At 45.0% G+C, this 25434-nt stretch overlaps 2 protein-coding genes across 5 annotated transcripts in view; one reads left to right on the top strand and one right to left on the bottom strand.

Moving 5' to 3' along the window:
- uvssa (UV-stimulated scaffold protein A) overlaps window positions 1–7600 on the bottom strand; it is a 112539-nt gene extending 104939 nt beyond the window's left edge. For 2 of the 4 annotated variants that reach the window (XM_056275659.1, XM_056275668.1), the window contains exons 1-3: window positions 7490–7600; window positions 3156–3283; window positions 1–150 (exon numbers count right to left, since the gene is read on the bottom strand). The exon at window positions 1–150 is cut by the window's left edge and continues 4 nt beyond it. In XM_056275659.1, coding sequence (XP_056131634.1) covers window positions 1–150; window positions 3156–3265 — 260 coding nt within the window. In that variant the 5' untranslated portion in view covers window positions 3266–3283; window positions 7490–7600. Of the gene's footprint in view, window positions 151–302; window positions 507–770; window positions 1117–3155; window positions 3284–7489 lie in introns of those variants that run through there. The other 2 variants (XM_056275680.1, XM_056275674.1) reach the window with 2 other exon arrangements.
- The window catches only part of spdl1 (spindle apparatus coiled-coil protein 1), a 41091-nt gene continuing 22671 nt past the window's right edge, over window positions 7015–25434 (top strand). The window contains exons 1-8 of the mRNA XM_056278022.1: window positions 7015–7108; window positions 11541–11714; window positions 12861–13037; window positions 15580–15774; window positions 16007–16156; window positions 16564–16662; window positions 18927–19037; window positions 22525–22665. Coding sequence (XP_056133997.1) covers window positions 11541–11714; window positions 12861–13037; window positions 15580–15774; window positions 16007–16156; window positions 16564–16662; window positions 18927–19037; window positions 22525–22665 — 1047 coding nt within the window. The 5' untranslated portion in view covers window positions 7015–7108. The remainder of the gene's footprint in view (window positions 7109–11540; window positions 11715–12860; window positions 13038–15579; window positions 15775–16006; window positions 16157–16563; window positions 16663–18926; window positions 19038–22524; window positions 22666–25434) is intronic.

Raw genomic sequence — 25434 nt, 5'->3', positions numbered from 1 at the left:
AAGTTTTCCACCAGAAGAGTCCTGAAGTGATGTGATCTAGAGAACAGCTCGCTGGCTATCTGGAAAGCCGAGAGTCTGATTTCAGCATGGTCCTCGTTCAGCTGTGACATCACTGAGTGGTAGACATGGTCTATGTACTCATTAGATCCTCTGTGAATGGGTGTGTGGGAGAGACGGTAAAAGAGGAAAGACAAAGTAGACAGATCAGTTCCATATTTTTGTTTTTGACACTGGATAGGTCATTAGGCTTAGTTGACTCAATGTTATAGCAATTTTCCTTAGCTCTGCATGTATGACTTTACCTGGGATGACAGTAGGGTGTTGGTACGGACAAAACCAGTATCAGAAGCAGAATCATGTTTATTGGCCATGTAGGTTTGCACATACATGGAATATGGCTCCAGTTTAGTGGCTCTCTGTGTACTTAACATAGAATAACAACACTACAACACAACAATCTTCACATATATATACAAGGATTGACTTATAGAGGTGACATAAGAGGTGATAAGGTGCAATGGTGTAAAGAATATATTAGAGATGCTGAAATAGATGTTAGCAGGTTACTGACAAACATGCCTGAGGTAGATGGACATGACAGAGTGTACCAGTGCAATGTACAGTACAGTATATACAACATGTACAGTACAGTATTTTCAACATGGTTGGATTTATTTGACAGTGTTAAGCATTCATTTGAATGACAGCATGCGGAAAGAAACTGTTTTTATATCTGGTTATTCTGGTGTATAGGGCTCTGTAGCGCCTACCAGAGGGGAGGAGTTGGAAAAGGTTGTGACTAGGGTGTGATGGGCCTGCAGTGATGTTGCCTGTACGTTTCCTGACTCTGGTGGTTTATAAGTCCTGAATGGAGGGCACGTTGGCACCAATGCAGACCTTCTCTGCAGACCTAACTGTCCATTGTAGTCTGTCCCTGTCCTGTTTGGTGGCAGAACCAAACCAGACAGTGATGGATGTGCAGAGGACAGACTGGATTATTGCTGTGTAGAACTGAATCAGTAGTTCCTGAGGCAAGTTGAACTTCTTGAGCTGGTGGAGAAAGTGCATCCTCTGCTGGGCCTTTTTGATATGTGTCTATGTTGGATGCCCACCTTAGGTCCTGGGATATTGTGGAACCCAGAAATCTGTAGGTTTTCACCGTAGACACCGCGCTGTTGAGTATGGTGAAGGGGGGCAGTGTTGGGGGCTCCTCCTGAAGTCCACTGTCATCTCAACAGTTTTGAGTGTGTTCAGCTCCAGGCTGTTATGGCCACATCAAAGGGCCAGCTGATCAACCTCCCATCTATATGCAGAATCATCACCATCCCAGATAAGGCCAATGATGGTTCTGTCATCCGCAAACTTCGGGAGTTTAACAGACGGGTCACCTGAGGTGCAGTCATTTGTGTAGAGAGAGAAAAGTAAAGGGGAGAGCACACATCCTTGCAGGATGCCAGTGCTGATTGTCTGGGTGCAGGATGTGATTTTCCCCAGCTTCACCACCTGCCTCCTGTCTGTCAGGAAGGTTTTTAATCCACTGGCAGATGGGGGCTGGTACATATATATATTTTTTTTATTCTACTGAAGACAGTATTTTTCTTGCATTTGCAACTGTACTGTACCGACAAGGCCAAGCTCAATTCCTAGTGTATGGAATGCACATGGCAATAAAAGAATTTTTGGGGCGTCTGGGTAGGTGGCGGTCTATTCCGTTGCCTACCAACATAGGGATGGCCAACTTGTGTTACCTCCGGCCTGGTTGTGAATTGAAGGGATGATTGACGACTGGTTTTTCCTACGCTGATATTGAGGCAATTTTAACTAACTTACCATCAGAACTAAGATGTTATAATAAAAACTTCTAGGATCTGCACCGTATTGTGCATTTAGAAATATTTTTGGTGGAGTGGCATGTCCATCCACTGAGCCCTGTTAATCAGCAAGAGTGACAAGTGAATTTTAAATCCTTAAATATAAACCAATTTGCCATCTGACACCACGCATCCCCATTCCTCATACGCCTGCTCATCAGAAGCTTGCTGTGTGTTCCATAACAGCAGTTAACATTATGGATATGATTCTGTTTGTGAGATTAAAGATAAGATAATAATGTTAAACGCAACATGATACTGTGATATTGTCACACCAAGCAGACACAGGGGTTAAGAAAGCAGTTATGGAGGCATTGCTGATGAATAGATTTTTAAATGTGTCGAGGGTGTCTGGCTGGGAGAGCTGGCGTTGGATCGGCTCAGGGAGCCTGGCCTGCTGCATCAGGTGGGCCCAAGGTCCAGGGCCTTGCCCAGAGCTGCGCCCAAAGAGGAAGCACCATAGACGGGCTGACAGCACCAGAAACAGGGCAGGCTAAGCTAACTGATAGCCTATGCAGACCGGCAGTTCCGACAGTCATCCTTGCTGGTGTTTGTTCTCTTGGACAGTGAATTTTTTTTTTTTTTTTGGGATATGTTGGATAGGCCCTGTGATGGTCTGGCGGCTGTCCAGGGTGTCTCCCTGCCTACCGCCCAGTGATAGGCTCCAGCATCCCCGTGACCCTGAGAGCAGGATAAGCGGTTTGGATAATGGATGGATGGATGGATGTTTAAATACTTTAATGTTCACACTCTTTTATAAATGTTTATTCACGTAACTCTAACTGTATTGCTTGCAGAAAGCTTAAAGGTTCTACTCCTGTGCCCCCTGGAAATCTGATCGCCTATTGGCGATCTCGAGTAGCCACAACTGGACGATATGAAAATAGAAAAGATCGCCCAACCCTAATGGAGACTACTCAGTGTGAAGTGAGGATCAAGTGTTGCTGCTGTACTTGCTGGCCACCTGAAGACCAAAGCACTGTAGCATTTAACTTATGTGAACTTTCTACGGTTTAGTATGGAGAACATATAAAACTCCAAATAAAAAGCTGCACACAAACAACACTTAAAAACATTGTGTGATTAGAAAGGAATGATTTAATTCATCATTACATTCACCTGCTGTGTTAAGCTCACCTATTCAGGAAGTGTTCAAACCTAGAACAACAGGTGAATGACAGTAACTACCTGACAGAACAGAAGAACCAGTAGTCGGGTCCCAGAGGGCTAGACTGAGAACCAATGATGTAAGAAATTAGTCAGGAGTGTTTGGTGATGACCTACTTGCAGATCCTCTTGACCTCCTTCATTTTGTCCTGGTTGAGCTCCGGTTCTCCTGACATAGTCAATTCCTCCACCAGCTCAGAGAGCCTGTCCCTCGAGGCAAGCTCCATGGTAAATCATATACGACTCTATGAAAACAAAGGTCAAAGTTCAGAATCTCATAATGAAGAGCTATAAGAGCAGACAAACCCAATCTCTTGAACTGCCGAGAAGTAAAAATCCCACTGGAGAAATAAATAGACATAACCCCGATGCACACAAAATACTTCAATCAGTCCTCTGAACAAGTAACCTGACAGAGAATCAAATCTGAAACTATGAACTGCACTTACAATCTGAAAAGGTTGTTTATGTTTTCTCAGTTTATACCTATGATGAAACTACAGAGAGAGTGAGAGTGAGAGAGAAAGAGCTCGTAAAAAGGAAAAACAGTTTCAGAAAAAGTCTCACTGAGTAGTTCAAACAAAGTATTTATAACAACAAACAGGTTTTCAAAGTCAACTCTACTTGTATAGCCCAACATCACAAGCACAAACTGGCCCTAGGGGGTGTTACAGCAACATAACATCCGGTCCTTAGCAACAGAGGAACCAGGAACACTTTATTTGTCATGTCACCTCATATACTTGCGCACAGGAAATAAAATGAAATGCCGTTTCCCCCAGCCGACAGCAGTACAACACACAGACAACAACACACTCAAGAACTAAAAGAACACACACATTCAAACACATACACTAAACAAAAAATCACTGTCCAAGGGAACAAACGCCAGCCAGGATGGCTGTCAGAACCGCCGGTCTACATGGGTTAGCAGTTAGCTTAGCCTGCCATGCTCCCGCGTCCTGTCAGACCACCCTCCGTGTTTCCTTCTCGGGCGCAGCCCCAGGCAGGGGCCGTGGTCCCTGTGGCAACCACACGAAGCAGACCAAGCCCTCCCAGCTGATGCAGCGCCAGCTCTCCCAGCCAGACACCCCTGACACACTTCCCCGCACTCCACACAATGACATCAAAAACACCACAGTCAATGCCAGGTGAGGCCGCCGCCAGACCACCCTCGGTGTTATCGGAACTGCCGGTCTGCATGGGCTAGCAGTTAGCTTAGCCTGCCCTGCTTCCACGTCCTGTCAGACCGCCCTCGTGTTTTACCTCCTCGGGTGCAGCTCCGGACAAGGCCGCGGTCCCTGGGCCCACAGTGCAGCAGACCAACCTCTTGCAGCCGATCCAGCCCAAGCTCTCCCAGCCAACAAATGACGACAAAAGCTTAGATGCAGATGTGAACAAAGACACTGCATCGGCGGTACTGAGTGAAGCCACCACAAATGTGCCGCCAGCCCCTTAACAAACCAAACACACCCACCAACCTAGGACACTGCACAAATAAATGTGTTAAGAGTTCCACATTGTGAGCAAAAAAGACACACCTCCCTGTGATCAGGATCCATGTGTGATCAGGATCCAGGTGTGCTCTGTGTCTGTTTGTGGCTATCGCTCCATGCACAATCCTCCACTGGAGGTCAGCTGACCATGTTTCAACCAGTAGCTTGTACAGGGACCGCCAGCAGCCTTTTGGGGAAGAGCCTGGGCCAAAAAACCTCAAGACCACCTCGATGTTTTCATGGCCTGCAGAGAGTGCCTCATCTTCACACACAGGATATGAGTTGCCTTTTTTCCCAGGTGCTCAAACTTGTTCAGCCGTGGGGTCATGAAAGAAAGGAGCCCTCCACCTCCTGCCACTCCCCCACATTAGGAGAGACAGTCAACTGTGGAAAGCTTTAACCCACATCCTGCTCCCAATGGCCAGCTAGCTCACAGTTCTCTATCATAAATATCCTCAGGTCGAAGCAATGCATACACCTCCTCAACAATATGACTCAATAACCTGGGTCTGATTTTGGTGCATTGTTGCAGGGTCCCCGCAGGTGTCAGCAGATGTCCCAACTTCACACATCCGGCCTCTTTCATAGGAGACCTTATGCTGGCTGAGAACAGGGTCCGGGCCTGAATGAAGTTGTTGCAAAACAATGGCTCCTCAAACAGCCACAGACCAGCCATAGCAGCAGGCTCCTCCATGCATCCAGGACAGAGGCGTAGAAAGGCAACAGGCCTGTGAGATCTGCCTCCTCCAGCCTCAGCAGAAACTGTTGCTTACTGTACCCTAGATGACCAGCTGTCCACAAGATGACCTTCAGCCTAAAGGCCATCACTCGAGAGGTAATGTCCGCAAGACCCGGTCCTCCTTCTTACACTGGCAAGTATAAGGCAGCAGCGACTAGGTAAAAAGTATTAAGAAAAATTACCTAATCATGCACATAGGACAGATGAAGAATACAGGGGAAAATCTGAAAGAAAAAAAATACAGCAAATCAGTTTAGAACTGAGTGAAAATTGAAGGCAGCTGAATTTTGGGCCGTGCTCTTTGATAGATCAGAAGACATAACACAAGTGGCGCAGGTAATTGTGTACATTGTGTCTGTGTCTAGCTACGGAGCGTTTACCTCAGATTTCCTTGGATTAATTAATTTGGATGTGAACCGAGCGGCACAGGACATAGTGAATGGACTGGAGTAACTCTTCCATACTTGTGGTTTAGGGGATCAGTGGAAGAGGAAGTTGGTCTCAGTGTGAACCGATGGAGCAGCAGGTAACGTGAGTTTACAATGGGGTCGTTCCCAAATTGCGTCAGATGGTGGCGCTCGGGGATTCCCTATTCTGTGTACTGCCCACACCTTCGAGAACTGCACAAAGTCAGCTGATTGCATGGTACCATACTGTGGGCCATTTAATAGCTCCGTTGTCAAGTTGCTTTTATTTACAGAGAGGGGGCGCAAAAAGAACAGAACAACTAAAGAAGATGTGTAATGAGAATGGCATAGGCTTACATCAGATGGTCTGCAGGGAGGCAAGAGACTGTTGGAAATATGGAAGCTATTACCTGCCATTCAAATTCAAGTGGCTACAAGTGATGCCAGTGACCTAAAACATATCTGCACAGAGCGTTTTCAGTGTTTCCAAGCCAACATGCTGGACCCTGGAAGCATTTCACAGTTCACCTCCCTCAGGTTCCAGCAAGATAAACTGACTACTGGTGAATACAAAGATGAGCTCATGGTAGCTGCTGGACAGCTGATACTATTGCTTGACAGTGAAGGCAAGTACAGCAACAAGACTGTTTCACATGCTGATGCTGACAGGGACAAGACTGATGTATTGCGAGGTCCAATTCATGAGTTTGAAAGCAGAGATATGAATCCCTTTAGTCAAGTGATCTTTTTTTTTTATCCTTCAACTTGGCCTCAAGAAATGCAAGACCTCCACAGTTTTGGCAACACAACACTTACTAACATCCTCCAGAAATAGGAGGCTAGCTTGTCTGTTGACAGAGACTCCACTGTAAGAGAATGGATGCGTTTAAAGCAAGCAGGAGAACGTTTGGCAGCGTCCTCTGTATGACTTGGTCAACACAGTGAAGATAAGTCATCCAGATAGTTACTCCAACATTCATAAAGTCCTTCTGTTGTCCCTTACACTGCCCTTGAGCAGTGCTGCATGTGAGGGGGGAGTTTCACATCTCAATATAATCAAAAGCAAGTACAGATCCCGCCTGTCAGACTCTCGCCTCTCATCCCTGATGCACATCCACTTGTCTAAGATGACAACAGAGACTTCTGACCCCAGGCCAGCTGTTGACTTACGGATGCAAACAGCTAATCGCAGACTCGACCAGGGAGAAAGAAGTAGGCCTACATCTTCATCTGCCATGTTTGAAAGAGAGGAAGACAGTGAGGAGAACCGTCAGGAGGGTAGTGATGACGACAGCTTGTTGTGGATGACCATGCCGCGTAAAGACTGAGTACCAAGCAGCATCTCCAGGCGCTGCCTTGAGAACCAGACCAAAACAGTTATGTGCACCCCGCCAGCTGAACACAGTACCAGCAGTCTGCAGAACATTGGTGAGGTAAATGAGGAGTTGTTGATAGGTACCCTTACAGAATGTCTGAATAGCCTATCTCAACCTCGGTACCTCACTTCCGCACTTTAGTTTAATACACGCATGTTAGCAAACAGTTACTCGCTATGTCTTGAAGCGCCACACCATAATCCAAACCCCAACAGGGGGCGAAAGGGAAGAAATAACCACACTCGTTTCCTAAACTGGCAGATATACAGAAGTAAAAACCCCCCGGAGACGACATCTTTCCTGACTGCTAACGTGCTAGCCTCGAGTGTAAACTGTTAGGCCTGCTGCAGTGCACCGCTAACAATGTGCTTACCCACTTTACCGATACGAAAGCTTTCAGCTACACATTCGGTCTAGAACAGCGGCGACTCACCCACGTCTCTATTGCAGAAACAGAGAATTAAAGTAAAAACCATTTGGTTCCCGTTAAAATAACAACAGCTTCTCCAGCGACGCGGCGCGACGCGACGTCACTCCACTCGCCTGGCGTCTCGGAAACGCCCACGCGCTGGCCACTGGCCAATGAGACACATCTCGTTGAGGCATGAGCTAGTTCTCGCGACAACGGTTCGACGCGGTTATTGAACGAACTAGCGGATAAGGTTGCAAAGAAGGCTACAAAACATAATCACATTGATTTGGTAGTTTCTTTAAGCAAGGCAGAAATAAAGAGCATTATTAGGCTCGCATGGAAGGAAAGGTGGCGAAAGCAATGGGGGGGGGAGGAAAGGACGATGGTTTTACACAGTTCAAAGGAAAGTGGGAGACATGAGGTGTGCAGGAAGGAACAACAGAGATAAGACAATAATTCCAGGAGTCATATTTGGACACACTGGACTAAACACAGTACACTTTTCAAATAGGCAAACACAATACAGGCAGATGCGACTACTGTGGGCAAGAAGAAACAATAGAGCATGGTATGATATAGTGTCCGAAATATGAGGCAGAAATAAGGCGTCTGGCTCAAAATCTGGGGAAAATAAAAGTACAATTTGATTTAGTAGATATTCTACAGGATGATTCAACTGGGTGATATAAAGTCTTGTTTCAGTTTCTTAGCGTGACGAATTTAATTAAGAAGATTTGAGGGGGATTTGTGGGGGGATAGCGTAAATACTAGACATTCTGAGCCACACTCCACACCAGCTGGTGGCGGTAATGCACCAATTCGTTGTTTGCCAACCGCCAATACACACGAAGAAGAATGAGCGACGCGATTTTGACCGTTCAAACTGAAAAGAGCGGCCGGCGAAACAGACGCAGTTTTATTGTGTTCGGCAACTTTTAGCTGTAAAGGTAAACGAGTTGGTTTTTGTTCTCTTTTGAATATGCTTCGCATGCTTTGCAGTCGAGTTAGTTACGCAGTGGCTTCTACATGTTTTGAATACTCCACGAAGCAGCGATCGCTGGCGTTGACAAATGCGAGGGCGGTCAAACGTAACCTTATAACTAATCCTATGGCCTTGGAAAAACATCATGTTTGATGATTTTGAGAAAGTATTTACAATATTTCAAATAACTACTATTTAATAAACTATTAACTTCCTGTCATTATCCCAACCGACGAAAAACCTGGCTGGCAAAACATAACGTAATAAACCGACTGCCGGTATCGCCATCCGCAGTCAGGTGAGACTGAAGGGGGGGGGGGTCGGTGAGACTGAGGGGCTGAAGGGGGGGGGGGGTCACTTATGAGACGTTTGTGCCAGTAAGCGTTGCGTCCAGATGAGGTGATTCAACCGTCTGTGATTTGCTGACCTGGATTATTGAGCATGCATCAAGACGTGTCAGCCCATGAGAAGACACCTCGGAGTGACAGCTTGAACAGTTACGTGAAAATACTAGAATATTATCTTATTCCGGGATGATCAACGGCTAAAACAACCATAGCAGCATTCCTGTGTGGGTTACGCTTTAACTAATTGTGACACCTCTAAAGTCTATGAAAGCGATGTACTTTCTTTTGTTGACAGGTTAAAAACATATGTTAAAAGCTAAAGAAAGTAGTAGCAGTAAACGGTGCAGGGAGCAGCCAATAGGCTTATTTATGGCCTCTATCTAAAATAATGACAGTCAAAATATTTCACCCGAGAAGGCAAAAATGACAAAAACATATTATACTATATTATGACAACAAATCGTATTATACTATTAAGCATTTTATTCAAACATTTGTAGAGGTAGAATAATGCAAAGTCATGCGTCAAATATGCCAAGTGCAAAAATGAATAACCAGAAAAAATCAAAATGTTGAGGATCTTAAGGGAAAACAAGAATCAAAATGTTGAGGATCTTAAGGGAAAACAAGAATCAAAATGTTGAGGATCTAAGAGAAAACAATGTAATTTGTAAGCCTTTGTTGCACCCATCAAATGAACATGACACACACAGTCTGCTGTAGTTCTGGCAACTTTATTTTCTTCTCCGGTGCAAATCGTTTTCCTTGGTTTTGCATTAACAAGATTCAGGATGCAGCACGGTACATGACCTCACCGTGCAGTTACTTTTTCGCCATCTAACCACAGCTTCCTTCCTTTTTTCCTCAGACTGTTGTGTCATAACCTTTTAAAGGAGCAAGATCCTTTCTCTTTACAAGCACAGTGCCATCTCCATAGCAGATCAGTACAAACAAAGGCCAACATTTAATGTAGACACATGAAAATGTAAACAAATGCAAAACATTCTCTTTCTCCGTTGCTTTGGGACAGTTCCCGATTCCAGGTCGTAAAGCCTTATGAATCAATGAAGTCCTGTGGCAGATTGCATTGTTCCCACCTGTGCTGAAAACAAGCTCTGAGGGGGAGCCAGCTGCAGGTGTGCATAGATGGTGTTTAGGTGGCTCACATGAGGAAAGGTTGATTCATGGATCTTCCGGTTTCACGCTCTGCAGGTGGAGCCTCCAGATCGTTTATAAAGGTCTGTCAGATCTTATGAAGTGATGGTGCGGAGGCGTAGTTTGTTTTTATTTAAGAGCTACCAGTGTCTTTCATTGTTTTTCGTTATTCGTGGTACTTTGGCAGCATCTACTCCCTTGGCCCCTGCTTCATTTGCTTTCTTCGACCAGCACACTGCTTTTTTCTTTCAGCATCTCAGATTCTACCAGTGATGCCATGTCTAGGATGTCATCAGTGAAGATGTTAACATATTTTTCATTCAAGTAGTCAGGACAGTTGTCTTGATGGTTTTGGTTAGTTCTGTGTCATTAACAGTATGCATTAACACCAGCAAATTAAACAGTCACTGGACTGGCTTGAGATACAAAACACTCACATATTCTTCGCCTGAGCAGATGTCTGTGAAGTCGAGAAGTTCAGTTTGTGCCTTGTGGAATGATTCAAGGATTTCAGTATCTAGCCGTGGAGGAAATAAATGCCTTGTTTGTTTTTGTTTTCATCTTACAGCAACTATGCAATTGCTCTCTCTTGTTCCACCAATTTTAGCCTTGAGCCCCACCTTGACTCTATTCTCATATTGGGTTTGGGAAGGTTGAGCTCCTTTTGAGCTTGATGCCAGGTCTCTGTCCTCATTCTCTACACAGAAAAATCACTGACCAGTCTTTTGCACACTCCATCTCATTCAATTCTTTTATCTCTCCCACTTCTTAATAATGAAAACAATCAGCATTTAGGAAGTCAGTGGCATAGGAGTGAATATTTGCATCCTCTTGTAACATTACCATTTATGGGGGCCAAATTCTATCACAAATATAGCTGAAAAACCCTGGTCATTAGTATAGATTTAATAAACTTCATAAACAAGAAAAAAACTGATTCTTTAAACTACCCCATTCAACATTTGAACTTACCAAAGCCTAAATGCAGTTAGTGCCCAAAATACTGCCATTGGGTCCAGCTGTTGAGAGAGATAGCCCTGATTATGTTTGCACTACGTCGGTTGTAATGCATACCAAATGATCCTAATGGAGTACCCAGGATGCAAGTGAATCCACCAGGCCCTGTGCGATTAACTGGCCAGTGTGGTCCTCAGGAAAATGTGCAGTCTACAGACAACTTTGAAGTGTGTGTTCATTGTTACTGTAGGAGATTGTGAGGTTTACGCAAGGGTCTGAAAAGCAGCTATACGATATATCAGTGATGGCAGGGATCTGTGTCACATCCTGGATCCTACTCCTCCAACTTTTCCCTGCACTCTGCATAAAGCTGAGGCGACGAGGAAAATGTTTCCATCGAGGAAGCTGTGATTGAGTCCTCCATATTATATAAATCTGCTGATAGTGTTTGTGTTTAAATAAATGTTGTCAACTCTTTCAGAATTATGAAATGGAACTCTCTTATTAACGAATGCACTGGCTGAGAGAAGATAATGACTCGAGAGAGAACAGATAATTGCTCTTCTGCATGTGACAGTAACTCATTGGCCCTCTTTCTTTCTTTCCTTGCTTCCTGCTTCTCTCCTTCCAGATGTTTGAATCAGCTGGAGCAGCAGAGGAGTTGCAGCGGTTAAAAGAGAAGCTGAAGGAGAAGGAGGAGCAGGTTCAGCAGGCTGCCCAGGCAGGTCTCAATCTACTGAACCAACAGATGGAACTGCAGACCAAACTGGAAGAGCAGAGGGCAGAAATGACAAATGTTATCGAGGTGTGGATGCTACGTTGATAGATCACAGTTATGATATACTCACTGAAGCAAGTGGATAAGGATGATGATAAGTGATAAGGATGTATGGCTAGATACATTAAATGCTATCTAATAAGTATTGCATAAGTAATCCAGAAGAAGAAAATATGGCTGGCAAACTTAATAATTAATTGTTAATGTAGTTAAAGCCTGTTAAAGTACTGATGAGATTCCCAGAAAGTTGAATCGGTTAATCTGGACACAAGGTGTAGTGGGAGAAATGTTTCATCACTTATCGAAGTGACTTCGTCAGTCTCAGCTGACTGCTGGTATCCCCAATCCTCCTGGCACTTATCAGCGTACACTATATTGCTCTGTTTGTGCCATGGGACTGGATCCTTAGGGTGGACCAATTTCTGGTGCAGCGTGTTTTGGGGTTTGAAAGCAACTGACACACAGTGTTTGGAAAATACGCGTCTCAACTGTTCCTAAGCAACTGAGACACGGTGTTTGGAAAATACGCATCTCACTTAGACAGCTGTTGTTCTTCTCCTCTCTTCGATTGGCTGGTGCACTGTTCAGGCGTCTTCCTGACTTGGACAAATGCCCAGTTAGGATAACCACACTTAACCAGGACCTGTTTAATGTGGGATTTCTCCCCTTCCCCAGCCGCTGTGTCGGTGGGGATGTTGTCAGCTCGGTGGTACAGCATCCTGATGACTCCTAGTTTGTGCTCCAGTGGATGATGAGAGTCAAACCTTAAGTACTGATCAGTATGTGTTGGCTTACAGTAAACATCAACAGTCACATGTCCCCCATCACCAACTGCAATGTCACAGTGTAAGAAGGCTAACCTATCATGTTCCACATCCTCCCTGGTGAACTTGATGTGGTGTCCACAGAGTTAATGTGGTCAATGAAATGTGGGGATACCTGCAGTCACTGTATTGTTTATAAGAGTGGCGATACCTGCAATCAGGTGAGACTGAAGAGGTCACTTAGATGATGATGAAACGTTTCTCTCAATAAATGTTGTGGCCAGATGAACTGATTCACCTTTCTGTGATTTTCTTACCTGGATCATTGAGCATGCATAAGACCTGGGATATTTGTGTTCACATTACAGTTTTTGAGTGTTTCCTGTCTGTATGTGTTTCTTTTGATCAGGCTTTGGAGCAAGACAAGTATTCTTTGCAGACGGAGTTGAAGCTGAAGACTCGGATGCTGGAGTCCCTGCAGTCAGACTATGACTGTGTTAAAAACCAGCAGAAAGAGCAGCTCCAACAGCAAGAAGAGCATCTGGAAAGGAGTCACAACATGCAAGTGAACGATTTAAAGAACAAGGTAATGCTTGCCTATTTTTCTTTTGCAGGGGAACAGCTGAACATGATTCACAACGTGAAGATGATTAAACAAGAAATAATCTCCTTTATTCAAAAATACTGGGGAAATATTGGTTAAATCTACAAACCTGAAAATGTTCTTTTTATTTCTTCTTTTGCTGGTATGTTACAGATGGTAGCTAATCCACAAATATCCAGATCATTAGTGATTTTGTAGATGCTCATTTTAATGATTGTCTGGTAGGATTATTCGAGAAAAATGACCTTTTACTGCTTTTTACTTCTTCAACTTCACAGCTAGATGTGAAGGGTAAGGCAAGAGAAGGGGTGGGGTTCAGCCGGGAAGGTGCTGGTACCAGATCAATGACAGTTCTGTTGTATTTTGAATGGACCTGTGGACTTTGTCTGCTCAGACACCATTGCATTTACATATATTGTCGTAGGTGTTGAGAGACAAACACAGATCTTCAGGACTGTTGCTTTACAGGAAGCTTTCACCGCAAAACAACACACACTACTGAAAACCAAGTTGAATGTATGCATATGTTATACAAGTTGTTAGATAACATATGTTATGTAACATAATTTGTTTTCTTATAAATTATCTGTATGTGTAGTATAAGGGTACCAGCAAGAGTTAAAGGGAAAGTTTACAAGATGGTTGTGGGACCCGCTATGTTATATGGTTTGGAGACAGTGGCACTGATGAAAAGACAGGAGGTGGAGCAGGAGGTGGCAGAGATGAAGATGCTTAGATTTCCATTGGGAGTGATGAAGAAGGACAGCATTAGGAACAAGTATATTAGAGGGACAGCTCAGGTTGGACGGTTTGGAGACAAAGCAAGAGAGACAAGATTGAGATGGTTTGGACATGTGTGGAAGAGAGATGCTGGGTATATTGGGAGAAGGATGCTGAATATGGAGCTGCCAGGGAGGAGGGAAAAAAGGAAGGCCAAAGAAGAGGTTTATGGATGTGGTGAGGGAGGACATGCAGGTGGCTGGTGTAACAGAGGAAGATGCAGAGGACGGGAAGAGATGGAAACAGATGATCTGCTGTGGCGACCCGTAAAGTAGTAGTAATATCTGTATTTGTAGTATTGAATTTGGAAGAGACCTAAGTCAGAATGATGCCGTATTCTTTCCTCTGCCCATAAGTAAAAGTCTGTACTCTGAAGGGGCACTGACCATTGAAGCCAGTAGAGGCTGAAGGTTCAAGTGGGGTGTAGCTAAGCTTCTTGTATCTGTACAGCTAGTGAAGCGTATTCAGACATACACTCACTGAGCACCTTATGAGGAGTACTATACTAATAGTGGGCAGGGCCTCCCTTTGTTTTCAAAACAGCCTCAATTATTCCTGGCATAGATTCAACAGATGTCCCTTGGAGATTCTGGTCCATGTGGACATCATTACATTGTGCGATTTTTGCAGATTTGTCATCTGCTGCAGAATCATGCTTGCAAATCTGCCTGTTTACTGCATCCCAAAGGTTCTCCACTGGATTCAGACCCGCTGATTTTTTTTCTACCGATTCTTTACCGGAAAATGGTGGATTACTCCCTCTGGGTTGGGGATGAGTTGTTGCCTCAAGTGAAGGAGTTCAAGTATCTCGGGGTCTTGTTCATGAGTGAGGGTAGGATGGAGCGGGAGATTGACAGGCAGATTGATGCAGCATCAGCAGTAATGTGAACATTGTACTGGATGAGAGGCGAAACGTTTTCACGGATATATACCAAGTCCAGTTGCACTTGATTCAACTCCTTTGGATAACCATGACCTGGATGAATGAGAACATTCACAGACACACACACTCATGCACCACACACACATGCACCACACACACTCATACACCACACACACACATGCACCACACACACTGCACACGCTCATGCACCACACACTCTTATACACCACACATACTCATACACCACACACACTCATCCAGCACACACACTCATACACCAATGGCGGTGTCAGCCATGCTAGGTAACAACCAGCTCATGGAAAGCAGCTCATGGGGGGCAGCCCATGGGGAGCAGCTCATGGGGGGTAGTTAGGGGTTAACTGTTGTGCTCGCCTTCAAACTTAACTAACATATGGGTTAACGCCTCAGAAAAAATTGTAATGTCTCTGAGCTCTTCTCCTCTTGCTCTTCAAACACACCGTCCACCACGCTTGCTGCCTCTGTTGTCTGTGTACTACACAAGCTGGGACCAGGACACAGATGTGTGTGTAGTGGTTTCATTATAAACAAGTCGTGACTGTTGTTTTGCATGGCTTGGGGACCTAGCTCACTACTCTGTCCAGATCAGTCTCTTCTTCTCTTCAGCAGAATGGCTGCAGTGGAATTGTGCTTTGAAAGTCTGGTTAGTCGACATCTGTGTGTGTTATGGTTATGTATGCGTTTTCAGGCCCCAGTAATACCCAGCTGCATCAAAGTAAAGAAGCAACTAAAGTTGTAATCTTGCCTGCAAAGTGAGAAATGGAAACCAGACACTAAGGAATTAGTTTTTCTGCCTGTTGAAATGACCGTCTCTTTAACCAGGTGATGAGTTTGCAGTCAGAACTCGAGGAGTGCCAGTTGAATGAGAAATTCCTCAAACATGAACTGGAGATCCAAACTGAGACCTTAAACCAAAAGATGGAGGAGCTGAGAGCGCTGAATGAGAAAACACAGGACACGATGTCCTCTGAAGTGATGGAGCTGCAGTTGAAGAGCATGGAGTTGGAGAACGCTAAGGTAAGGGACACCGGACCAAACAAGCTGACATGGCCCATGAATTTGTTTAAACACAAATGGAGACTATGTCCACGCTACACCTTTAAATGGTAAAGGGTTATCCTCAACCAAGACCTAAGCACAAGAAAACAATACCATTTTAGTGACCAACTCACAAGATATTTTTTAAATGTTTATTGCCCCCACACCCCTTTTGGTCAGATTATTTAGTATGTTATTTGCATTTACTGAGGTGGATCTGGAACACTCGCTACGGGAAGCCCAGCACAGAGAGCAGTATCTGGAGCTAACCACCACTGGTCTGAAGCGCCAGCTTCAGCGAACGAAAGAGGAGATGGAGGAGCGACAGAGAGAAGCTGTGTCCTGGTTTAACGCATTAGAGGCAAGTATGAAAACAAGGACAGAGTGTCACTGATGTGAAGATGTGAAGCACCACTCTTACATAGCAACCCTGCTGCTGTGCATGTTGTCACCTATCCCTAGTGGAGAATCTTCAGCCGCTAAACGTTAGTCAGTGTGTGAGTGATTTACAAGCTATGTCCGTGAGATGCTTTGCATCTTAAGAGCTGTGTAATACACCATATTAATCATGATGTTCAAATGTCTTTTTGTGTGTGTGTGTGTGTGTGTGTGCGTGCGTGCGTGCGTGCGTGCGCGTGTGTGCGTGCGTGCGTGTGTATGTGAGATAAATTTGTTTCCGTCTATATCCTATTGAGCATGTTCATCTGTCTGTGTCTTCTGTGTTTAAGTAATTTACATGTTGGTAACTTTATCACTCCTCTATCCTAGAAATCCCGTGAGGTGAACCAAGACTTGCAGATCCAGTTGGACCAGGTTCTTCAGCAAGCCCAAGACCCCAACAGCAAGGGAAACTCTCTGTTCGCTGAGGTAAACTCTTAACTTAATTCAAAGAGACATGATTCTTATTTGCTTGAAATTAAGTTTTTCAACATTCAGTTTCAGTTTCATGGAAGAACCATTTCAACATGTACAGCTTTGCCACGCTAGCTACAGGTACACTACATGGCCAAAAGTATGTGGCCACCCGAACGTTACAACTATACGTGCTTGTTGAACATCTCATTCCAAAACCATGGGCATTCATATGGAGTTGATTCCCCCTTTACTGCTATAACAGCCTCCACTCTTCTGGTAAGGCTTCCCACCAGGTTTTGGACATGGCTGCAGGGATTTGCTCCCGTTCAGCCACAGGAGCATTAGTGAAGTTGGGCAAGAAGGCCTGGCTTGCAGGTGGCGTTGCAGTTCATTGCTAAGGCGTTTATTGGGGTTGAGGTAAGGGCTGTGTGCAGGCCAGTCAAGTTCTTCCACACCAAACTTGGGAATCCATTTCTTGATCAACCTCACTTCATGCACAGGGGCATTGTCATGCTGGAAAGGAAGAGGGCCTTCAGGAAAGGGCCTTCCGCAAACTGTTGACACAAAGTTAGAAGCACACAATTCTCTAAAATGTCATTACAAGTTTTTACTGTGTAATTGGGCAGGTAGAATTATCCTGGCATCTGTCCAACCCAGATTCAACTGCCAGATAGTAAAGCATGATTCATCACTTCAGAGAAGGTGTTTCCACTGCTTTAGAGTCCAACTGTGGTGTGCTTTACACCACTCTGTCCACTGTTTGGCGTTGCACATGGTGATCTTAGGCTTGGATGTGGCTGCTAAGCCACGGAGACCCGTTTCATGAAGCTCCCAACGTTAGGAAAGTGAAAAAGGCAGTCTTGGTGATTTCTTTAATATGCTTATCAAAGGAAAGGCTGGGATCAAACCCAACACCATGATTTTTGGCTGCCACACTTTGTGAAATGCAACTGAGAGAGATTGTTTTGTAAAATAGAGGAAGAGAAATAAAGATGAATATGTTGCATGTAAGTCAGATGAATTGGCCTTACTAAATTGTCCCTAGGTATGAATGGGTGTGTGTGTGTGTCTGTCTGTCTGTCTGTCTGTCTGTCTGTCTGTCTGTCTGTCTGTCTGTATGTGTGTGTGTGTGGGCCCTGTGACGGCCTGGCGGCCTGTCCAGGGTGTCTCCCTGCCTGCCACCCAATGACTGCTGGGATAGGCTCCAGCATCCCCGCAACCCTGAGAGCAGAATAAGCGGTTCAGATAATGGATGGATGGATGTTGCAGAGATGTCTGAATTATATCGTATCAGTTGTGCCTCCGGTCTGAGACGAGTCAGCCCAGGAGGCTGCAAGAGGTGTGGTTGAGAGCAGTCAAAGATGAAATGCTTTACTTATATAAAATGCAGCCTGACACTTCGTAGGTTAATCTTTTTGCCATGTATTTGGTGTCATTAAAATTTGGGGATGGTCTTTAGAAAGAAGATTCTCAGTTTCTCTTGGTTTTTGAGATCTGTTTATTTTAACCAGTCAGTCTTTCCTCAGTTTTATCTTGTCTTAATGAGCCACTTGCATTTAGTCCCTGCTCTGTTTCCCACATGATAAACATTTTATAATTATTTTAAATTGCCTCAAGTGAAGGAGTTCAAGTAACTTGGGGCCTTGTTCACGAGTGAGGGTAAGATGGAGCAGGAGATTGACAGGCGGATTGGTGCAGCATCAGCAGTAATGTGAACGTTTTACCGGACCGTTGTGGTGAAGAGGGAGCTGAGCCAAAAGGCAAAGCTCTCAATTTACCAGTCAATCTTCGTTCCTACCCTCACCTATGGTCATGAGCTTTGGGTGAGATCGCGGATACAAGCGGCTGAAAAGAGTTTCCTCCGTAGGGTGTCTGGGCTCAGCCTTAGAGAAAGGGTGAGGAGCTCGGACATCTGGAGGGAGCTCAGAGTAGAGCCACTGCTCCTTCGCGTCGAAAGGAGCCAGTTGAGGTGGTTCGGGCATCTGATCATGATGCCTCCTGGGCGCCTTCCCTTGGAGGTTTACCGGGCACAACCAACTGGGAGGAGACCCCGGGCTAGACCCAGACCTCGCTGGAGGGACTACATGTCCAATCTGGGCTGGGAACGTCTTGGGATCCCCCAGGAGGAGCTGGATGATGTTGCTGGGGAGAGGGACGTCTGGAGTGCCCTACTTAGCTTGCTACCACCGCAACCTGACCCCGGAGACGCGGCTGATGATGAATGAATGAATTCTTTTAAATTATTTTTCTCAATTTCTTCACTTTGTGTGTATTAGCTAGAGGACAAACGGGCTGAGATGGAAAGGCAGCTCATTAGTATGAAGGTCCAGTACCAGTCTCTCCAGAAACAGCATGCCTTCAGCAAGCAGCAACTACACAGCATGAAGGTAAGCACTTCTATTCACACAGACACAACATTCAATCGCCAAAGTAGTTAAAAAACATGTACATAAACTCCTACATATTAGAAACAACATCCTTTAATGTCAGTGGTCACCTAAAGATGCCACTGTATGTAGGATACAGGGGGTTGGGCCAAGGAGGCTCTCTGAGACAGAAGAGAAGAGAGGGAATATGTAACACATTTCAACACTGTCACCGTTCCTTTTTCATGCACATTCCAGTGATTCTCCTTGTCACGGGTCTTTATGCAACAGTTTGATGAGTAGTTTGTGAGTGTGTTTAACCTACCCCACCTACACATGTACTGAGAGGTTGATGGAGGACAGGTGACCTTCGGACATCAGCTGGGCCACTCATGGTCCTCTTTGCTTCCAGGTGAATGGTCCAGTCTGACCCCATGTTCCTCTTTATGTACCTGGGCTAGGTGATCTGGCCTGAACATCATATCTCAGTATCATGGCATTATGGGTAAAAAGACAAAAAGGGTATTCATCAAGACTATCTAAGACGATGCTGAATTTCTGGCATACTGCATCTGGAAAGTATTCACACCCCTTCACTTTCCCCACATTTTGTTATGTTACAGCCTTATTCCAAAATGGATTAAATTCCTTTTTTCTCATCAATCTATATACAATAGCCCATAATGACAAAGCGAAAAAGGTTTTGTAGAAATTTTTGCAAATTTATTAAAAATAAAAAACCGAAATATTGCGTGTACATAAGTATTCACACCCTTTACTCAGTACCTGGTTGAGGCACCCTTGGCAGTGATTACAGTCTCAAGTCTTCTTGGGTATGAAGCTACAAGCTTGGCACACCTATATTTGGGGTATTTCTCCCATTCTTCTCTGCAGAGCCTCTCAAGCTCTGTAAGGTTAGATGGGGAGCGTCGCTGCATAGCTATTTTCAGGTCTTTCCAGAGATGTTCAATGGGGTTCAAGTCTGGGCTCTGGCTGGGCCACTCAAGGACATTCACAGACTTATCCCGAAGCCACTCCTTCGTTGTCTTGGCTGTGTGCTTAGGGTCGTTGTCGTGTTGAAAGGTAAACCTTCGCCCCAGTCTGAGGTCCTGAGCGCTCTGGAGCAGATTTTCATCAAGGATCTCTCTGTACTTGGCTCCATTCATCTTTCCCTCGATCCTGACTAGTCTCCCAGTTCCTGCCACTGAAAAATATCCCCACAGCATGGTGCTGCCACCACCATGCTTCACTGTAGGGATGGTATTAGCAAGGTGATGAGAGGTGCCTGGTTTCCTCCAGATGTGACGTTTGGCATTCAGGCCAAAGAGTTCAATCTTGTTTTCATCAGACCAGAGAATCTTGTTTCTCGTGGTCTGAGAGTCCTTTAGGTGCTTTCTGGTAAACTCCAAGCGGGCTGTCATGTGCCTTTTACTGAGCAGAGGCTTCCGTCTGGCCACTCTACCATAAAGGCCTGATTGGTGGAGTGCTGCAGAGATGGTTGTCCTTCTGGAAGGTTCTCCCATCTCCACAGAGGAATGCTGGAGCTCTGTCAGAGTGACCATCGGGTTCTTGGTCACCTCCTTGACCAAGGCCCTTCTCCCCCGATTGCTCAGTTTGGCTGGGCGGCCAGCTCTAGGAAGAGTCCTGGTGGATCCAAACTTCTTCCATTTACGAATGATGGAGACGACTGTGCTCTTCGGGACCTTCAAAGCTGTAGAAATTTTTTTGTACCCTTCCCCAGATCTGTGCCTCGATACAATCCTGTCTCAGAGGTCCACAGACAATTCCTTTAACTTCATGGCTTGGTTTCTGCTCTGACATATACTGTCAACAGTGGGACCTTATATAGACAGGTGTGTGCCTTTCCAAATCATGTCCAATCCATTGAATTTACTACAGGTGGACTCGATCAAGATGTAGAAACATCTCAAGGATGATCATTTGGATGAACCTGAGCTCAATTTTGAGTGTCACAGCAAAGGGTGTGAATACTTATGTACATGCAATATTTCGGTTTTTTATTTTTAACAAATTTTCAAAAATTTCTACAAAACCTTTTTCGCTTTGTCATTATGGGGTATTGTGTGTAGATTGATGAGAAAAAAAGGAATTTAATCCATTTTGGAATAAGGCTGTAACATAACAAAATGTGGGGAAAGTGAAGGGGTGTGAATACTTTCCGGATGCACTGTATATCCATTTTACCACTCACACAAGGTGTCATCAGCTAAAAAAGAGGCTGGCAGATTTTTTTCGTGAGCCCAGTGTTAAGAGTCACAAAATAATGTCGGTATTTGAGGCATTTTCATTGCTATAGCAGCAACACTCACTTCACATGGGTTTCTGTTTTGGCTGCATTTTATCATGCGTAAATAGTACAACACATTATTTTACAATGTCAAATGATTATGCAAGTTGGGCACTTTCTTTAAGTTTTTTTTTTTTGGGGGGGGGCATTTTCTACCCTTTTTTTTATTAGATAGTGATGGTAGAAAGAGAGTAAGTCTCGTGCGCCTTGTGATGGCCTGGCAGCCTGTCCAGGGTGTCTCCCCGCCTGCAACCCAATGACTGCTGGGATAGGCTCCAGCATCCCTGTGACCCTGAGTAAGGATAAGTGGTTTGGATGACGGATGGTTGGTTACATGTTGCTTGCTGTAGGCCTACCTTCATTGTATACCCCATCTTAAGGGCCATGTGCAGATAGGCTGCGGGTGGTGTTTCAGCTTGCATTTTTCCATCAGTAGTGCAGCTGGTAGAATGCATTCTTTGATCGACACTTGATCGGTGATAAGCCAATTATACCATTAAAAATCAGAGATCGTGGGCGTCCAGGTAGCGTAGCGGTCTATTCCGTTGCCTACCAATACGGGGATCGCCGGTTTGAATCCCCATGTTACCTCCGGCTTGGTCGGGCGTCTCTACAGACACAATTGGCCGTGTCTGCGGGTGGGAAGCCGGATGTGGGTATGTGTCCTGGTCGCTGCACTAGCGCCTCCTCTGGTCGGTCGGGGCACCTGTTCAGGTGGGAGGGGGAACTGGGGGGAATAGTATGATCTTCCCACGCGCTACGTCCCCCCTGGTGAAACTCCTCACTGTCAGGTGAAAAGAAGCGGCTGGTGACTCCACATGTATCGGAGGAGATATGTGGTGGTCTGCAGCCCTCCCCACATCAGCAGAGGGTGTGGAGCAGCAACTGGGACGGCTCAGAAGAGCAGGGTGAGTACAATTGGGGAGAAAAGGGGGGGGTCAAGAGATTGCAATTAGCCTTAATTATCACTGCATCATGACAACATATATTGATACAACTTAATGAAGAATATAAGTAATTTGTTGAAATGTCTTTAATAATATGAGTGTACCCTGCTGTATTCCCACACCTGTCTTAGGTTTGCTGTTCCATCCTCTTTTGCAGAAATTCTGACGTCAAATCAATGCCGAGTGTGCTGTCAGGTTCAGTCTCTGTGTCCTGGCAGGGCTGTCAGAAGTAACTCCTGTGTTCTCCTGGTAGGTCCAGATAGCCACTCTGATGCAGCTGCAGGGGTCTCGAGCTGATCCTGCTCAGCTGGAAAGACTTCAGTCCATGCTGTCAGAAAAGAATGGAGAGATCCAGAACCTCATGACCAAACTACAGAATCAGGAGAAAGTGGTGGTGAGGCACTACACAACTGCATAACACTAACAACCCTTAACTTTTATTTCTGAAGCGTAAAGACATAGGTGGTGCGAGATCATCATCTGTGTTTGCGGAACTGATCTGTGTATGAGGCTCATGATCTGTGTTCGAGGACCATGGTCTGTGTTTGAGGGTCATGGTCTGTGTTTGAGGATCATGGTCTGTGTTTGAGGATCATGCTCTGTGTTTGAGGATCATGGTCTGTGTTTGAGGATGATGGTCTGTGTTTGAGGATCAGGGTCTGTGTTTGAAGGTCATGGTATGTGTTTGAGGATCATGGTCTGTGTTTGAGGATCATGGTCTGTGTTTGAGGGTCATGGTCTGTGTTTGAGGGTCATGGTCTGTGTTTGAGGATCATAGTCTGTGTTTGAGGATCATGATCTGTGTTTGAGGATCATGATCTGTGTTTGAGGATCATGATCTGTGTTTGAGGATCATGATCTGTGTTTGAGGATCATGATCTGTGTTTGAGGATCATGGTCTGTGTTTGAGGATCATGGTCTGTGTTTGAGGATCATGGTCTGTGTTTGAGGATCATGCTCTGTGTTTGAGGGTCATGGTCTGTCTTTGAGGATCGTGATCTGTGAGGATCACGTGTTTGAGGATCATGGTCTGTGTTTGAGGATCATGGTCTGTGTTTCAAGATCATGATCTGTGTTTGAGGATCATGGTCTGTGTTTGAGGGTCATTGTGTTTGAGGATCATAGTCTGTGTTTGAGGATCATGATCTGTGAGGATCATGATCTGTGTTTGAGGATCATGATCTGTGTTTGAGGATCATGGTCTGTGTTTGAGGATCATGGTCTGTGTTTGAGGATCATGGTCTGTTTGAGGATCATGGTCTGTGTTTGAGGATCATGGTCTGTGTTTGAGGATCATGGTCTGTGTTTGAAGATCAGGGTCTGTGTTTGAGGATCATGGTCTGTGTTTGAGGATCATGGTCTGTGTTTGAGGATCATGGTCTGTCTTTGAGGATCGTGATCTGTGAGGATCACGTGTTTGAGGATCATGGTCTGTGTTTGAGGATCATGGTCTGTGTTTCAAGATCATGATCTGTGTTTGAGGATCATGGTCTGTGTTTGAGGGTCATTGTGTTTGAGGATCATAGTCTGTGTTTGAGGATCATGATCTGTGAGGATCATGATCTTTGTTTGAGGATCATGATCTGTGTTTGAGGATCATGGTCTGTGTTTGAGGATCATGGTCTGTGTTTGAGGATCATGGTCTGTTTGAGGATCATGGTCTGTGTTTGAGGATCATGGTCTGTGTTTGAGGATCATGGTCTGTGTTTGAAGATCAGGGTCTGTGTTTGAGGATCATGGTCTGTGTTTGAGGATCATGGTCTGTGTTTGAGGATCATGATCTGTGTTTGAGGATCATGGTCTGTGTTTGAGGATCATGGTCTGTGTTTGAGGATCATAGTCTGTGTTTGAGGATCATAGTCTGTGTTTGAGGATCATGATCTGTGAGGATCATGCTCTGTGTTTGAGGATCATGCTCTGTGTTTGAGGGTCATGGGCTGTGTTTGAGGGTCATGGTCTATTTGAGGATCATGGGCTGTGTTTGAGGGTCATGGTCTGTGAGGATCATGCTCTGTGTTTGAGGATCATGCTCTGTGTTTGAGGGTCATGGGCTGTGTTTGAGGATCATGGTCTATTTGAGGATCATGGGCTGTGTTTGAGGGTCATGGTCTGTGAGGATCATGATCTGTGTTTGAGGGTCATGGTCTGTGTTTGAGGGTCATGGTCTGTGTTTGAGGATCATGGTCTGTTTGAGGGTCATGGTCCGTGTTTGAGGATCATGATCTGATCTGTGTTTGAGAATCATGATCTGTGTTTGAGGATCATGGTCTGTGTTTGAGGATCATGATCTGTGTTTGAGGGTCATGGTCTGTGTTTGTGGATCATGGTCTGTGTTTGAGGATCATGATCTGTGTTTGAGGGTCATGGTCTGTGTTTGAGGATCATGGTCTGTGTTTGAGGATCATGGTCTGTGTTTGAGGGTCATGGTCTGTGTTTGAGGATCATGGTCTGTGTTTGAGGATCATGGTCTGTGTTTGAGGAGCATGCTGTGTTTGAGGATCATAATCTGTGTTTGAGGATCATGCTCTGTGTTTGAGGGTCATGGTCTGTCTTTGAGGATCGTGATCTGTGAGGATCATGTGTTTGAGGATCATGGTCTGTGTTTGAGGATCATGATCTGTGAGGATCATGCTTTGTGTTTGAGGATCATGGTCTGTGTTTGAGGATCATGATCTGTGAGGATCATGCTCTGTGTTTGAGGGTCATTGTCTGTGTTTGAGGATCATGATCTGTGAGGATCATGGTCTGTGTTTCAGGATCATGATCTGTGTTTGAGGATTGTGGTCTGTGTTTCAGGATCATGATCTGTGTTTGAGGATCAGGATCTGTGTTTGCTCTGCTGACCAAACTGCAGCAATGACAGTAGGTGGGAAACAAGGAGAGGGTGGGAAACACAATGTTTTTTTAATAATAATAATAACAATAATGTATTTTATTTACACAGCACTCCTCAAAATACTCAAAGAAGCCATACATATGATGAAACAAACATAGAAACACATTCATCACACATGAAACGCAGTTCTGGAGAGGTGATTAGGGGTTATTGGTGTGAATATGGACAGATCGGTGCAGTGTCTGCTTTGTGTGGGGAGAGAGGTCCAGACGGAGGGCAGAGGGAGGGGCAGCAGTAGGGAAAGCTCAGCCCAGGTCCATGTGTGGT

The sequence above is a fragment of the Lampris incognitus genome, chromosome 1 (assembly GCF_029633865.1).
Source record: "Lampris incognitus isolate fLamInc1 chromosome 1, fLamInc1.hap2, whole genome shotgun sequence".
Taxonomy (NCBI): Eukaryota; Metazoa; Chordata; class Actinopteri; order Lampriformes; family Lampridae; genus Lampris; species Lampris incognitus.
The sequence above is the reverse complement of the archived record's forward strand: the minus strand, read 5'-3'. Positions and strand labels throughout refer to the sequence as shown.